General features: G+C 34.3%; 4 protein-coding genes across 4 annotated transcripts; 3 read left to right on the top strand and 1 right to left on the bottom strand.

Moving 5' to 3' along the window:
- Window positions 1–793: 793 nt before the first annotated feature.
- On the top strand, window positions 794–5,527 carry LOC149727758 (E3 ubiquitin-protein ligase SIAH1B-like). The gene is made up of 5 exons (XM_089888183.1): window positions 794–953; window positions 1,773–1,992; window positions 2,382–2,591; window positions 3,113–3,306; window positions 4,859–5,527. Exons 1-5 carry the CDS (start codon window positions 907–909, stop codon window positions 5,043–5,045), a joined length of 858 nt encoding a protein of 285 aa, XP_089744309.1. The 5' UTR covers window positions 794–906; the 3' UTR covers window positions 5,046–5,527.
- A 1,245-nt stretch (window positions 5,528–6,772) lies between these two features.
- On the top strand, window positions 6,773–7,167 carry LOC149727757 (transmembrane protein 243-like). Its single transcript, XM_089888191.1, has one exon. It carries the CDS (start codon window positions 6,773–6,775, stop codon window positions 7,145–7,147), a length of 375 nt encoding a protein of 124 aa, XP_089744317.1. The 3' UTR covers window positions 7,148–7,167.
- Window positions 7,168–7,228: 61 nt separating this feature from the next.
- Window positions 7,229–13,504, top strand: LOC149727756 (uncharacterized). The gene is made up of 6 exons (XM_089888111.1): window positions 7,229–9,320; window positions 9,716–9,875; window positions 10,360–10,521; window positions 10,986–11,226; window positions 11,640–11,823; window positions 12,535–13,504. The coding sequence occupies exons 1-6, from the start codon at window positions 7,229–7,231 to the stop codon at window positions 12,594–12,596; spliced, it is 2,901 nt and encodes a 966-aa protein (XP_089744237.1). The 3' UTR covers window positions 12,597–13,504.
- LOC149727755 (uncharacterized) lies at window positions 13,491–16,767 on the bottom strand. Its single transcript, XM_089888167.1, has 4 exons — window positions 16,154–16,767; window positions 15,194–15,983; window positions 14,247–14,362; window positions 13,491–13,776 (listed from the first exon to the last, which is right to left on the bottom strand). The coding sequence occupies exons 1-4, from the start codon at window positions 16,209–16,211 to the stop codon at window positions 13,688–13,690; spliced, it is 1,053 nt and encodes a 350-aa protein (XP_089744293.1). The 5' UTR covers window positions 16,212–16,767; the 3' UTR covers window positions 13,491–13,687.
- Between the last annotated feature and the right edge of the window lie 13 nt (window positions 16,768–16,780).

The raw sequence follows: 16,780 nt of genomic DNA, 5'->3' as shown, positions 1-16,780 counted from the left end.
AAGTTGCTTGTTATTAAAAATAACATATCATGCATACATATATCTTCCGAGTGGTTGATTGATTAGTCTGTATTTCTTTTTACTATATATACCGTAACTGGAACACTTTCAAGCGATGACAAGGTTAACTATAGTGTAAGTTTACAGTACAACACGCGGTCACGGAGTTGCATTGAGCTTTTTTACACATGTATTCTCATCAATCACTTTATAACAATACGTGCCCATTCATTGATTAGGGCTTGGCTTAGCTTTCTTCAAACTCGCAAACTACAAAGTTTTAAAAGTTTTATTATGATTCAGCAAGCATTTAAAATGAGCATCTTTAAGCCTTTTTTTAATTCCTTAACTTTTCTATGAGCTTTGACATCCGAAGCACAGGCTCGGATCTGTGTCAGAGTCGTATAAACACCTATTTCTATGGCTCTGATCTGTGTCGGTGACATTTTTATACTATTTTTATGAAGGTGATGAATTGTTTTTTGTCACGAAAATTTTCTGAAGAAATTTGTTAAGTAATGCAAGAATGGTTTCAGTAAATTAGTTGTACATTTTATAATAAATGTGAAGATTTGAGTTTACAAATGTGCACGTTGTACATCAAACACGTTGATTAAATAAATAACCACTTCTATCTTTACGCGTTATAAACAGTCCTGTATATTTTGTATTTTTTTTCCTGGAATCATTTTTTTCTTAGAATACCGGTACACCGATGAAACAATAGCTGTAAAAGATCCTTATACATACACTACCATAGGAAAAAAAACAAAAACCCAGTTTTCTCACTCATACCAAATAAACTGATCATTTCATTACAGGTTTTTAAGCAACGTTAGGATGTAAAAAATAACGTTGCAAATGAAAAATGGACTTAAACTGTTCCTGAGTCATTAAATCAAAAACATGAGCAGGCAATCGTCAAACATTGTGAGTGTTGCTGGAAATGAAAGGTATGCTGTTACTACCTTTGTGTTTCTTATTTCTGATTACAAAATTAATATTTTTCTGCATATTTAAATACTACAGAACTTATAGTCTATTGTTTTAAGACTGTAGGGTTTATTTTTATTAATGTACTTTTACATAATACATTCTGAAATTTAAAGTGGTGCAGTGCTTAACTGCACAATACATCAGAATGATAGTCTATTAATTGCCTTGTGTGTATTCTGCATTGTAAAAGCGGATCACATAATGTTAATAAATCGTAAAGCCTAAAATATGTGATCAAGTAGGAAAATAGAAAAAAAATAGGTTATCTGAAATTACAAATTATAAAATTGTCATGAATGATTGTTTGTTTGTTTTCATATGCTTGTATTAGGATTATTTTTAATTATTAATTGGTCATATTTTAAATATTGTATCAATGTAAAATGATGCTAAAAATATTAATAAAATGGGACTCCATATTACATGATAAATAAATTGCCTTCAGTTAATGGATAGTGGTTGTTTTGAGCGCAGAACTTTGAACTGATACAGAGCAGTTGCCCTGTTTCTCCTTTGTGTTTATAAACATACATCCTGTTCATTAAATATTTCACCATGTTCACATCCAACATGCCCTTTATTCTTTCTGTAATAGTTTTGCATGTAAAGCAGTTTAAAGGGAAAAGAAAAGTAAATAATGTTTAACTGATTAAATAATGTGTTTTTGGAAGAAAGTTTGTCTTCGGTGTTTTTTTAATTTAATTTTACTTTAAATCTGTAATTGACAAAATGTGTATGCACCTCTCATGTGATTTTCTACTGTTCATACATCACAGGCAAGTAGAAGGAATGGCTGCGGGATTGGCATGTGCTTCTGGTAATGAGTTGGATCTTGCAAGTTTGTTTGAATGTCCAGTTTGTTTCGACTACGTGCTACCTCCAATCCTACAATGCCAGAGTGGACACCTCGTGTGCACAAACTGCCGTCCAAAATTAACATGTTGCCCTACTTGCCGTGGTGCACTCGGTAACATAAGAAACTTAGGGATGGAAAAGGTGATGCTTATGTTTGTTTAAATAATTTGTTTAATAATGAAAATATAAAAAAAGCAAATGCTGATGAAGTGATAAGCAAACTATATAGCTGTTCATTTTAATATTGTTGTGACTACTGGTTACTAAGAAAATGTGAATTTTGTTTAATGTAACAACCAGTAGATTCATTTTTTTGTTTTGATAACCTAGTTCTACTAACGTGTAGTCTTGTAACATATCTATTGATTGTTAACTCTTAAATATGATCTAAATGAATCTGCCAGATTTCTTTTACACTTAATTTGTTCATTGAGTTGTCATCCGTTTGCAGAACCATGTTACAACTATGTGCAAACCTATAAGTAATTGTTTTTAAAATTAACAAGTTGTTTACACACTTAATATCACAGGTCGCGATGACAGTTGACTTCCCTTGCAAATACGCAGCCTCTGGATGTGAGGTAACTCTCAGGTACATACAGAAGCCAGAACACGAGGAAACTTGTGAATATCGACCGTATTCATGCCCCTGTCCCGGTGCTTCGTGCAAATGGCAAGGGTCATTAGACCAAGTCATGCCACACTTAATGACTGCACACAAATCAATCACAAATTTGCAGGTGAGTTATACTGGCATTTGTTTTATTTTTTTTACATAAATCACTGGTTACCTAGCATGGTACTTAATGCTATTGGCGTCGAAAGAAATTCAAGGGGATTGAATAGTGTTTTGTCATACCAAGTCAATAGTGTATCTATCAGACTAGTCATACCAAAGCTCGTTTTTATGAAATGGGTTACTCTTGTGAGGATTAGTTGTTATGTTGTTTGCCTGTGCTATAATGTATACATTTTAAAAAGACAAAAATATAAGAAATAAAAGTTTATACAGAGAACTACAGTTGTAGATAAGATAATTCATCTTGTGTTACGATACTCAGTTGAAACAGCCGGGTGAAAATAGTTGAACCATTTGAGCTCAAATTTCTTTATTGTTTTGTAAACAAACACTATGTGCTCATGTTACAAAACCACCAAATACACTGCAAGAGTGGTGCGACCTGTACTGTTGTTTGTTGACACTTTGTGTATTACCTAAATATGTATTAAACACTTTGATAACATTAATTTATTCAACCAGGGCGAAGACATTGTGTTTCTTGCTACTGATATTAACTTACCTGGAGCTGTGGATTGGGTGATGATGCAATCCTGTTTCGGACATCATTTTATGCTTGTGCTTGAAAAACAGGAAAAGTTAGATGGCCACCAACAATTTTTTGCTATCGTGCAGCTCATTGGAACAAGAAAGCAAGCTGAAAATTTTGCATACAGGTACTTTGTATATCAGGGCTCGACATTAACGCTTGTCCGCTTGTTCGCTTCTCCGCTTGTCCTGGGGAACCATGGGACAAGTGAATTTGGTTAGACGCTTGTCTGGAGGGACAAGTAGAAAACTAACATTCATGTGGAATGTTAAATGGCTCGGCGTATCGACAAATTCACATGTTTAAGAAAAATTTGAGAAATCATTGATGCGAACGTATTGGCTCGTGCACTCATCCGCATTGGTGTATGTGCGTGTTGTGTGCGTGCGCGAGGTTACAGGTGTTTTGGCAGGAATAAAATGAGCTGGCAGGAATTAAAGGTATCTTGCTTGTTGCTTTTATTTGTAAGTTTTTAAACTGACTGAGACAAACTTAATGTCTTTATAAGTAACTATTTAATATAGCTTTTTAAATTTATTTCTTATTACCTTAATGTTTGTTAATCAGAATGTAAAAGGAGGTGTTTTAGGCGAAAGAAAGTGTTTTTTTTAATCTCACACCCTTCGGCGCATTTAAAACCCTTTATTTTAAGGCTGCACCACTGCTTTCAACTTTTGCAGGGAGTAAAATGCGGCCGATGCCGGTAGGGCAAAAATATGCACTCTGTACGTTTGTGGTTGCGATAGTGGTAAATAGGTTTCACCCACGGAATAAAACCGACTTTGCTAGCTGCTACCTTTAAGATGTGCACAAGTATATAGCATACATTGAGGTTTGAACATAGCATTTCTAATGCATGTTACAAAATATGCCACGTTTTAAGAAATTGTTCATTTTATCGGGAAAAGTAAAAATTTTGGTGGGACAAGTAAACTAATGTAATAACTAAATCATGTATAAACATTTAAAAACTAATGTATTAGCTTTGGACAAGCACCTAATGTAGAGCTCTGTATATGTGTAGTAATGTAGAGCTCTGTATATGTGTAGTAATTATACTTATTAATTTTGAGAACTGTATTTTCGCTTGTATCTATCCCAGTGTTTGTAGAAATGTAAATTAAATTATGTAAAGGGCAAAACCTCGCGGCTCTCTTTGATAAATTTACTCCCTTAATTCTGGAATGGACTCGACATGAATAATGCAGCGAACTCAAGATATAAATAACAACGTAATCACGAGTGAGGGGTCCTGCTTATCAGTTGAACTATCTGTGTTTGGCAACTTATACTTATTGCTTCAATGCAAATTTCACACCAAAAAGATCTTACACAGGACCCATACACAGTGGGATGTGGTTTATTCGACTTCAAGAGTTTATGTTTTTATAAAGTTTTAAAAAAGGCATAAAATGAGTAAATATATATCATATGTCTAATTTTCTTTAATTAAAATAAAAGAAATTTATGCTTTTAACTTTATTTTACTTATATTTCAGATATCTACCACACAAACATTTTCTTAAGGCTTCATTTTATCTCTAAATCTATAAATGTAGTTTTATATGCAAATAGGGCAAAGTGACAACCTATTTTTCTTGCAACACACATTTCTATTATTATTGCTCAATGGCAGACGAAGCCGGTGTGATTTTGTAATAATCTATGGTGTCCCATAGGTTGGAGTTAAATGGCCCGAAGCGCAGATTGACATGGGAAGCTACCCCACGCTCCATACATGAGGGTGTTTCATCTGCAATAATGAACAGTGATTGTCTTGTGTTTGATTCAGCTATTGCTCACATGTTTGCTGACAATGGAAACCTTGGCATAAACGTTACAGTATCAATGTGTAACTGTTCATGAGGGTTTAGATATCTTACATATATTTTAAGGCATGATGTTTTTATCATGCCTGGTTATCCAATATACTACAAGAAGCAGTGTAAACCCAGATGCAAAATAGAAGTGCACTAATTCATGACAAAATGAACTTGTGATCAAACATGAATTAAAATCTGTTGAAAATTGCTTGACTATTTATATTTGCACAGTTCTTGGATACTTTTCATTATTCAAAAAGTATTTTGTATTTACACATTAAAGATGATAAAATATTATCATATTTGAAGATATTTTATTGTTTTTTAGATACAACAACCGAGTTCCCAACTCCATTAATTTTAATTTTTCACTATTATATTGGATGTTTATTAGCATTTGTTTGCAATTTCTTGGTATTATTATATTGGTGTAGTTAGTTTTGTCTACCTTTTACTGAAACTTTCACCTAAACACATGTTGTCAGTGTTGAGGTATTTTCTGAATTAAACTTGTGCTCTGACAGATTGATTACTTTTTGTTAAACTATACAGTTAAGGAAGATGGTTACTTGTATGCTATCAAATTACATGAATGAATGTAACTTACTTTATTCTCGCCTGGCTGAAAAACGACAGTCTTTATAACACGCCGTGTGCACCTTGTGCCAGCCGACAAGTTACCATGTATGTTACTTTGTGGGTGATTTTTGTTTTATATATGTCGGATAATTTGGAAAACCCAATAGTGACCACTGGGTTGAAGCAATAAGAGCCGTTAAATGTTTTGCCCAAGGACACATACACCCACAATGGTAGCAGCGTCGAACCTCGAATCCATTAGCTCTGGCTTACAGGCAGACGCGCTAACCACTATGCTAATATCTATTTCGCTGGACATAATATCTATTTTATTTATCTCTTATATACAGTAGTAAAGATTAAAATAATTAGCAATGAAGAGAAGGGAATTAGCAGCAAGTTATATGTATTGCATTCATACATCCAGTTCTCACTATTAAAATGTGACACGATGGTATGCACACCAAATGCATATGTGGCTTAATTATGTGTGAAGTTATAACATGGACTATATTGCTTGAATGTAAGTAGATCATGCAGTTGCCATTATAATGTTACTTTACTAGCTTTTAAATTTTCTTTTTAGTGAAGGTGTTTATTTTTAGCCCATTCCATACAGGTTATTTTTAGCCCATTCCATAGAATGTATATATTTGTAGCAAACATTGAGAGCACATGTCATATTCTATTGAAAACATACGAAAGAAAAAGACTGAGTAGTGTTAATGTACCTGATACATTAACGTTGTTAATTTACGAATAAGTTTTGCATAAATAATGGTAAGTTTGTTTTCTCTGAAATAAAGCGGTAAAAAATGATTCTGCGTTAAATAACTGCAGCGTCAGCTCTGGCTGGTTGTTTGTACGTTGCGCATCACTAGTCAATTGAAGCGTATACAATGACGCCCCGCATCCTAACGTTAGGTTTTCTATTGTTTTTGTTATTCTTGAACCACCACGTGACCATAACACCCACCATAGTTGCTGCGTTCTGATTGGATGATTGTTTGTGTGCAGTGAAAGGTCCTGAATGTTTGTGTCAACTTTGTATCCAATTATCAAGTTGTGTGTATATTTTTAAGGTTGCTAAGGTAATATTGTTGCAAATACGATGTCTGTCTACAACCTGTGCCTTAAGTTTTGAAATGTTGCAAACGAAGATTATCCGTTTTATATGACGAACTTACGAAGATGATTGCATATAATGTTCCAGACAATATGGACAGACCACTCTTTGGGATCGGGACTCGACGCGAGAGACTTATTAATCTTATAATTGGGATAGTTACTTCACTGTGCGTTGTTGCAACATTAATTAGCGCATTTATATTTCCCTTGAACCATTCACCATACCCACTTCATGTTTATTTTGCTGTTTGCATTGTTTTTGTTTGTATGAACTTACTTACACTTATATATTGGTACAGACAGGGCGATGTAGACCCCAAGTTCCGAAAAATGATTTATTTCATGTCTGGTTGCATTGTTTTGTTGTGTGTTTGTGCAAACCTTTATTATCACGGCACAGGGTATCAGTGCAATATTAATGTTACTAACACACAATAACATTTTGTTATATTTCATAGTCTTTAAAGTTTTTAATGTTTTTATTTTACACTTTAAAACCTGATTGAATTTCTCCCTAAAATGTGTGAGGAGCAGCAAAGAGGCAAAGGCACCATTCGCCGACTTTTCAACAAGTCTGGTCATATTGAACCTGAGTTCAACAACAATGCCACTGTTTACTTCACAGTGGGACACACACCTTGTAAAACAAAGGAGGAGTTTCATTCAATGTTTCCGGTTGGTAAGGAGGTTTATTTCCGAGCCACAAATTCAACGAATAATATTGCAAATTGGAAAGCGGAGTCTGTTACTGTGTTTAGGCACCCACGTCAGCCAAATGTGCTTAATCGTCAATTAAAACAAATCAGACTTCCTCTTCTTAAAGAAAAGTCACCACGGCCAATAGAATTTCCTCATAGAGATCCCGTTATTACTTTTCTTCATGATTTGCTCACATCTGAAGGTCCTCTTAAACCAGCAGAAATTGGACATCGCATGAGATTGATTAATATTTCAAGGAAAGAAAACTTTAAAGTTTCAAATAAAATTATCTTGGATTATGTTGCTGATTATGCTCAATATTTCCAAGTTATTGACAATATGGTTCATTGGAACCACAAAGAAATTGTACCATGTCCACGTAGTAATGAAAATGCAAAATCTTCGAGCGCTGCTTTGAGATACATCTATTATGTGTTAAAAATTTTCCAGGGCATCTCACTAACAAGGTTAAAGCTAACTTTACAAAACGAGAGAATGCAGTGTCCTGGGTCTATTGCGCATTTGGAAAACCAAACAGATCTCTTGGAAAATATCTTGATTGAAAATGATTTTGACTATCATGAAGATGAAGAATATGTTTTCCAATCTCATGTTGATCCAATTATCAACTATTTATACCAACTGTTAAATGGAAAAGAAAGAAAAAAGAAAATGAAGTTTTCTGAAGTTGCTCATCATTTAAGGGAAGATGGTCCCATAAATGGAGTTGTGCCTTTTGAAGTTTCAAACAGAAAACTTTCAAATTTGTTTCAAGAGTATAATCAATATTTTGAAGTCACAAGTTACCATGTCAGTTGGAAGTTTTCAGATACAATTCCATCTACTCATTCATTTCGTGATACAACAGCTTATGTTTCTGCTGTTCAGTTCTTTGCAAACCTGATGAAAAAAAAATGTTACACAACCATAGATATATTGCGTTTACTAAATTCTAGCTTTCACTGCTCCCCAGGCCCACTACTTCAATATTTAAACACTTTAAAATCACACCCTTCCGATTTTTTTGTAATAGAAAACGGTGTTTGGTATTTGTCATCATACAAACAAATGCTGGATCCTATTCTCAGTGCATTGGCCAGTGCCACAAAACCTTACATTCCAAGTTCAAGAAAAGCTATCAACTTTGCAAAGAAATCTTTTTCTAACCAAGCACTGCCTGACTTTCTTGATTGGCTTGACAGTTATGGTTTATCCACTTTTCATGGCTGTGTGTTTAAAACTTCCAACCTGGTGAGCCAACTTGATCTGACCATGAGCCAACTGCTGACAGTTGTTTATTATGGAAAGACTGTAATTCGAAAGCAACAACCTCAAATCTCAGAACTTTCGTTTAAGTCTGCTCCTCAGATTGTGAAACAGCAGATGGAATGCTATGCAGATATTCAACAATTTTTAGTCGAAAACGGATTTTTTTTTAGTGTGAGAAATAATGTTGTGAAATGTAACGCTGATGATGAAACAGAACTGCTTCGCCTGGTGAAGAAACTTCTTCAGTACGTGGATAATGATGCTTCTTGCAGAAGAACAACTCCAACCAGTGACCTTGATGCCATAATTAACCCTCCTATCTTGGAGAAATCTCCTCAAAAGTCGAAAAGAGGCCGAAACCACAGAAAAGCCTCGAATGAAAGCAGTTCGAGCATCTCACAACCTGCGCAGGATGTAAATGAAAGAGATGATCTACTGATGTCGTTCGCAGGTGCACGAATATCCCAACCAACAGTGGTGGTCGATTCACCAATTCATGATGTTGATTTAAATGTGAGAAAAAGTTCGTTGTCAGAACTTACAACAAAAAAGTTGGAGCCATTAATTCCAGAAACTCGAACATTTATGCCCCAACCGGATGTCTATGTTAACCCCACATGTAACCCAAGTAATCAGAGAGAAGGTAGGTGTTTATTATGTTTATTTAAAAATGATTGATTTATTTGTAAACATAATTTGGATATGACACTTACTTTAGTCTTTACATATAGTATGGCAGGTTGGCAGCGTTTCTTATTATCTTATATTGTTAAATGATTTATTTAATAATATTAATGGAGGAAGTTACTGAGTTCAAAACATTCATTAGTTTATTCATATGCATCACTATGACGCTTTACATGAGTTATATCTATAGCTACTATTGGTGAAAGTCTTTAAAAGTTATTTATTTCTACATGTGTTCGTTTATTAGGAAGCTTATGTGAACTAAATATTGTTACGTATCTGTTTAATAAAAATCTTGTGAATTGTAAAAAAAACGATATTTGTTTATAATTTTTGTTGTTTTATTTTCAGTTACAAGTCCAACATCGGAGCAAGAAACAACAAAAGAATCGAATATTTTCGGCCGACCACTCATCGCAGCCGCTCACAAAGCATTGTATGATCTAGGGTTGGATCCAGATAGAAATCTTATACTTATCAGGCTGGATGTCGGCAAAAAACCACTGATCAGGTATGGTTTGTATTTTTTGAAAGTGATATGCGTGAAATGGTATGCACTTTTACAAGTTTAATAGCAATCATAATTGTGACTTGATTGGAAATATTCTGTTGTATGTTTTTTTAAAAGTAATTCTAAAGGCTTATGCTGACCACATAACCATAACCAAATCTTTTTTTGTGCCTGATAGCTGCTAAAGTACTGGCTGTATTACAAACATTGTATATCTGCAGCAAGCCGTCTTTATAATGACTACTTTGGATTCCCCACACCAGTATTTTAAACCAGACATTACCTAGCCTAACCTTTCATTTGTTGTAAAACGTATTCAAGTTAAATGTGTTGCTTTTATTTTAATCATCACCTTGCCTCAATTGGACTTTAAACAATCATGACCATATTGAGAGTTGTTCTTGTGAAACCCACCCACACGACCACACCTTAATACAGTTCCAATTATCCTACATTGCCAAAATTCATACTAACAAATTTCTAGATACGCCAACTATGGTCACACACCAGCGCATATACAAACCAACACCCTGCACGACCAACCTGTGGTCACAGACCATCAGGTTGCAAAGATACTTAAACATCAAGATGTCTCTGAAGCCAAGCAGAGTTTATATGGAATTAATCAAAGCCTTCATTATATCAGGTATATATTCTACTGATGTGAGTGAGGTCCTTGTTTGAGGACCTAGGATTTAGTCCAGATTTGGTCCATTGCCCAACACCCAATTATATCAGTTTGCTCTCATTTAAACTAAATACTTAACTTGAATTTAATAAATAAAAGGTAGTTGGGAATTGGGATTACGTGTCCTGCCATATATATTATATAATGAAGCAATCCGGAATCTTTATTACAGATTAATACTTTGTTAAAATATGTTTACAAAAGGTTGGGTAGTCACTCTACTTAATGTTACGAATTTGAACTACTGTTTGTTCTTTGATAATGGCCGCTGTATTTTGACAGATTTTTTTTCAGGTAATTCACAGTGGGACAAATTAGGCTACTTATTTTTTAAACTTTTATTGATTTTTAAAAATGCATTTTGGTCATTGGTTTTGTAATCAAAATTTTAACACATTTTAAGTGAATTTTCTTCTGCATAGAGCGGTACTTGGGCCTTCTAAGATATCTGGTCTCACCTGGTTTTACCACACACACCTGCCACATGCGAGATACATGAAAGTAGATTCAATGAAATTCCACAAAGTAACAGTTGTTTTTACCGATGCAAAAGTTGCTTCAATCAACGTGGCACTTAGTTATATAAGATCTCTATGTGAGCAATATTCAACAACAACAACATTGTCCGCGAATGAGGTTGTTGTTGTAGATTGGGATGGACAGGTAAGATCTTAAATGGTTTTTGACTTGACTTTCACATGAGTGATTTTTACCATAAATTTATGGATAGAAAACCTTTCCGAAGCCGACAGCACAATATGTTTTCTAATACTTGTAGTTTGGCAAGAGGTTACGTTTCAACGTTCTATTTGAAAGTCATCTTTATTATGGTGGTCGGTCAGCAAAATTCTTGCCGAAAGAACCAAAAATACAAGTATAATATGCCTGGCAGGCGGAAGCAACAGTAATACAGTATATCTTATGTATTCAAATGTTCGTTGCTAAACACTTTAAGAAAAGAAATACTGCTTTGTTATCCGAAAAAAAATAAAAGAAAAAAATCAATTTGTTATCAAAACCTAACTATAGTTCTGGAACCATATGACTTAAAATCTCAGTCTGTTTTTATTTTTTAGATTACTGGTTATGGGGAATCCCCTCACCCTAGTGTTGCGAAATGTTTACGCTTATGTGGTGAGAAATATTCGGACCAGCAACATGCGTTGAAAGATGCTGTTTCGCAACACCCGGATTATGTTGTAGCTGCAAATATAAAAACGCAGGAATCTTTACAACTTGTGAGGGAAATATCCATGGAAGGTATGATGTTATAACTTAGTATAAATACATGACAAGGATCTCACCTATATAGGATAAAACAGCAGCTCCCAAACTTTTTTAACAGCAGTATCACAGGGTTACAGTTTTTGATAGTTTTTGCTCTTTTTTCGTTGGTGTGGTTTTTGCATATTTTATAAATTGAAGTATTCTTTAATTTTAATAGAGCCTGAAATATCAAGATAATTGCAAATGCAGAAAAGTTTAGGAACCGCTGAAATAGAATGACGTTATGAATTCTAATCAGTCTGTTGTCATCATAGTTCAAACAAATAGATTTGACAAAATTACACTAAATAAACTACCACTCCCACAATACCTTTATATGATTCATTGTATTCATTATTATAATAGTGTTGTAATAGTTAGGTGTTTATTATCATGGATCATGTGAGTAATTCTATATAAATTTCTGTATAACACCATTGACAAATTTAATTTTGGACAAAATATGGTCAGACAGTGATAAACCTGATTGATCAATGTGGCAAATGCAGAATACTTTAACTGTGCTCATTTGTATACACCTAACTACTGAGTAACAAATATTTTAGGTGTAAAACTAGGGTACTAAAACACAAAAAAAACAGTTAATCTTGTTTCAAAAGCTGGGTTGACATGTCTCCCGGGAATCCTTAACATTACACCTATGTAGAAAACATCTGCATTAAAAAATTTGGATGTTATTTACAGGTTTTGAAGTTGTAATAACTTGTCCTTCAACAATGAGAGAAATGGTCGAATTTGTATTTTAGTTCTTCAACAAAATCATGGCTTTGCAATTATTTAAAAACTTGTATTTAAGAGACAGCGAAAAATCACTTTACTAACAAAAGTTTTAAAAGTTAGCGCTTATGTAACTTGTTCGACCACCCCTTCCCCAAATTACAAGCTCTTTATTTAAAAAAAGCTTTGCGGCAGTTTTAGTTTCAAGTTTCCCTTAATTTCATTGTCTTTAACTCATGCTTGTGTAGTTCATGCACAGGAAGTTTCTCTGAATGGATATTTTACATTTCAGTATGTACAGAAAGTTCTGTAAATGTGATAACCACTGTTTTAATTTGTAAACTGTAAAAAACACTTTTGTGAAATCTGTTATGTTTATTTTATGTCGTAGTTTTTATGATAGTAATTATTTCTTCAAAATTGCCTGTAGATTGTTTGTTGTCAGTCAGGTCATTTTATTTGTCAGATTTTTATTCATTGATGCAACTGCCTTTTCCAATTTTATGCACCTGTCGAAAACTACTTGTTCTACTTTTTATATTTTCCTATTAAATTGCTGATACTGCTGTATTTCAAATGATGCCTATGCTGTATTAGGAGATTTGCTTGTACCATAAAAGTTAATTCTACTTTAAAACACCATATACATAGTGTTGTTTATTATATGAGTGTGATCTGTGTGACATTTAAATTACTTGTTTAAATCTAAAAAATCTCACTTTGAGTGAGTTTTTTTTTTCTTTTTAGTTTTAAATCATATGGTGGCCTTGATTTATTGGGGGGAAATAAATTAAAACTTTGTAGAATAACATATTAACAATTATGTAACAGGCTAATATTTCGTTAAGTTGCTGTGTATATTTGTCCAGACCGTCGGCTATGAGCACATTTTGTATTATAAGTCGTTAGTAAACAAATACATATTTGCAAACCTGCATTTATTGTATACATTTCATGCAATGCAACATACGTCATTATTCGGTATAAAACTGCCGCGTACTAGAACCGCATGCAATGCGTCAAGAACCACATAAAGCTTTTTGTACAAAATAGCGTTGGTTGGAATTATGCGTAGTAGCTCCTCTATGTTTTATAATGGAGTCTTGCTGACGTCAACGACCTATTGATCAGGTTTAAGCATCGGCTCTTTATGGGAATCTCCACCAGGTATCTCGTCGTTGACTTCTGGTGTATTTTCAACGTCATCAGCTAAAAACGGTAATATTAAGTAATTGTAACTTTTAGTAGGGTAAGTTGGGATCGTTTTAATACTATTTTCTAGGTTCCATTTGGTATAAACAAGAACGCTTACAGAGTTATATAACCGCAGCCCCGCGACGCCAAAGGAGCGTTGTTAAATACGGATGTCCTATTTTACAACATTGTGCCCGTTTATTGGTAGTAGCCTTTTTATTTGTTTTTTTTTAATATCATGCGCATTTAGTAAGAAGTAAGCACTGAATTCAAGCAATCACCGTTACGTTTTTTTGCCAAAAGTTACATGCAACTGCATCGGACCTCTGACCCGTCGGTTGGATATTCTATTTTTTTGTAAATACCATGTCTATTTGCATAATATATAATTAAGACCAACAACACACGGCCCATGGGGTATTTGTATTCGTAAGTCAGAACGTTAAATCAACTTCAACTTGAGGTTAGTGGACAGTGGTACATACCTCTTTCTTGCCTGCAACGTCTTCTATTCGTACGTTGACGTCCATACCCAAGCAAGATCAGTGCCGCACATACAATAAGTAAGACCAATCCCATCAGAAGCATTATAAAGCCCCAGCTGAAAAGAACAACAAGGTGGAATATAGATTTGTGTCAGATTTGTTGTTAATTTATTACACACAAGTATCAGGTAACACACGTTGGTGTAAAATAAATTGTAAGAATAAAACATTTATACCGTACATATAAGTCTTTATAGTAGAACTTCCTGATCGTGTTTTAAACAATTAACAACGGTCTATAGGAGTCTTGAGAAAACGGTTTTATAATTCGTTGAAGGTTTTTTGTTTACTTCCAAAAAAGACAAGAAAATAGATTGAAAAGGTGTCCCATCTTCCCCAACCCTATTTTATTACGTTTGTAAGATCAGAGCTTCGGTAATCGCTAATTGCAGTATGGTGTTTCCCAACTACTTGAAATATTTATCAGATTCCTGCGGGTGTTGGCCGAAATAAAGCGCTGAGTATATACTGGATAAAACACTTTGCAGGTAAAACGATATTTTAATGTTTTCTTGGGAATAGAACACTTTTCTAGTTAACACGTAGCGTATTTACTCTTTTAAATTTTATATTTCATGCCTCTCGAATTTCTGAAATGTGTTTTTTATGTCTTTTTTTGCGTAATTAACAGTACTCCGGTATAGTAGGGTGGGGGGAGATGGGACACCCGTTTATTCTATTCTCTCGTCTAATTTGGAAGTAAGTAAAGAACATTCAAAGAATTATAAAACCGTATCCTCACAATTCCCATATAGACCGTTGTTAATTATTTAAAACACAATCACGATATTTGGATATTATATATATAGGTGTCGCATCTTTTCCCACCCTACTATAGTATAATTGTATGTTCACTTAAAACACTTTCGCCTAATTATAATAATTACCTTAATGTCGGTGCTGGTTTTAGACATTCTGTTCCACTTTCACAATAAGGCTTATCATTTTTACAGCAAATTTCATTTTTTTGGCAAAAACTATCTCCGCACAGCTCGGGACAAACAGCGTTGGAGCTGCAAAACTTTGTGTTATCGCCACAGCAGATTTCACCCGCTTCACAATGCTTGTTTCCGCATTTTAAAAGACACGGGTCCATACTACAGTAAGGGACATCGCCTGAGCAACACGACTCGTTGATGGAACACGCATGATCGCCACATTTAGTTTGGCAAGTTCTGTTTTGGCAAATTAGGGACCCGTTGACGTCACAGCAAAATTGGTTTGTTTGACATGTTGTCTTGTTGCAGTCTGTTGTAATTATTCGACAAGGTAAATCGCTACAAGAAAAATTTCCGTTCATGTCGCAACAAAACTGATCGTCGTTACAAATTTGATTTTCACACGGAGTTATACAGGAACTTGAACATTCTTCTTTGCAGCAAATTTCTCCTTTTTCACATTTCTTCCCGCCACATAACCCACTACAGCTGCTCACGTTTGAGCAATAGACTTCGTCCCCTTTACCACAACATATCTCTCCATACTCGCACTTATCAGTTCCACATAAAGGGCAAGTTTCGACACAAACCCTGTTATTATTATTGTCACAACAATATCGACCAGTAGGACACCACCCACCACAACCAACCGTACAAGTGTCGTTTAACCCAATACATTGTTGTGATTCAATGCAACATTGTTGCGTCATTGAGCATGACGTGGCGCCACATTTCAAACCTGTCGAAATTAAATAATTTATGTCAATATTTTAAAATTTCTAACGTTTAGAATATTTTTCGTGGTCTAAATTATAGACGCTTTGGACATGGATAAATTGAAAGCAAAACGACATTGAAATATATATGCGTTGATCTATCTATTGAAACATTCTGAACAACCAAACTTACCAAACGCACAACCTGCTGCACAAAATAAAATCGACAGAGCTCCAAGAAAATTCATCATAAATCCATAAAAAGTAACGACAAAAATGTTTCATATATTGAATACCTTTTGACTACAAGTCTGCCTAAACGACTATTTAGTAAATGCATAAAACATCGATTTTCTGGGCGTTTTTAATACAAATATAATATAAGTGTAATACGATTTTAATCCGGACTGTTTTTAACTGAACAAGTTTAAGATAAAACGAGTTTATTAACCAAAACGAGATTAAAATCGTATCATACAAATATGGGCTGTCAAGTTTGCATTAAAACTGACTATCAAGTAGTTAAAACTTATTTATATTCCGCAACAATCGTTTCTTCTTAGAGAGCTATAAATACTGAAGCAACATCAAATTACTGCGCACATTTATCGTTGCTCCCTTCGCGACAGCTTATTTATAAACATTTATTTCAAGCGGCATAGAGAGTATAATGTATAATTCATGACGGGCTTAGCTTCAGCGCCATTGGTTGAATTACATTTCCCAAACTCATGACGTCATCGCATTAACGGCGAGTTAAAGTCGTTCGATTTTCCGCTTGGTGGAGTAGGATTTTATGTTAGATTTTTGTAGTTATTTG

This window comes from Ciona robusta, chromosome 11 (assembly GCF_009617815.1).
Source record: "Ciona robusta chromosome 11, ASM961781v2".
Classification (NCBI taxonomy): domain Eukaryota; kingdom Metazoa; phylum Chordata; class Ascidiacea; order Phlebobranchia; family Cionidae; genus Ciona; species Ciona robusta.
This window is presented reverse-complemented; position numbering and strand designations above follow the sequence as displayed.

Excerpts from the sequence above, each read along its gene's own strand:
- LOC149727758 (XM_089888183.1), top strand. The coding sequence starts at position 907 with ATGAGCAGGCAATCGTCAAACATTGTGAGTGTTGCTGGAAATGAAAG. Across the intron at positions 954-1,772 it reads AGTGTTGCTGGAAATGAAAG|GCAAGTAGAAGGAATGGCTG; the intron begins GTATGCTGTTAC and ends CATACATCACAG. Across the intron at positions 2,592-3,112 it reads AATCAATCACAAATTTGCAG|GGCGAAGACATTGTGTTTCT; the intron begins GTGAGTTATACT and ends TTATTCAACCAG.
- LOC149727757 (XM_089888191.1), top strand. The coding sequence starts at position 6,773 with ATGATTGCATATAATGTTCCAGACAATATGGACAGACCACTCTTTGGG.
- LOC149727756 (XM_089888111.1), top strand. The coding sequence starts at position 7,229 with ATGTGTGAGGAGCAGCAAAGAGGCAAAGGCACCATTCGCCGACTTTTC. Across the intron at positions 9,876-10,359 it reads GGCAAAAAACCACTGATCAG|ATACGCCAACTATGGTCACA; the intron begins GTATGGTTTGTA and ends ACAAATTTCTAG. Across the intron at positions 11,824-12,534 it reads GAGGGAAATATCCATGGAAG|GTTTTGAAGTTGTAATAACT; the intron begins GTATGATGTTAT and ends TGTTATTTACAG.
- LOC149727755 (XM_089888167.1), bottom strand. The coding sequence starts at position 16,211 with ATGATGAATTTTCTTGGAGCTCTGTCGATTTTATTTTGTGCAGCAGGT. Across the intron at positions 14,363-15,193 it reads AAACCAGCACCGACATTAAG|CTGGGGCTTTATAATGCTTC; the intron begins GTAATTATTATA and ends TGTTCTTTTCAG. Across the intron at positions 13,777-14,246 it reads ACGTTGCAGGCAAGAAAGAG|CTGATGACGTTGAAAATACA; the intron begins GTATGTACCACT and ends TACCGTTTTTAG.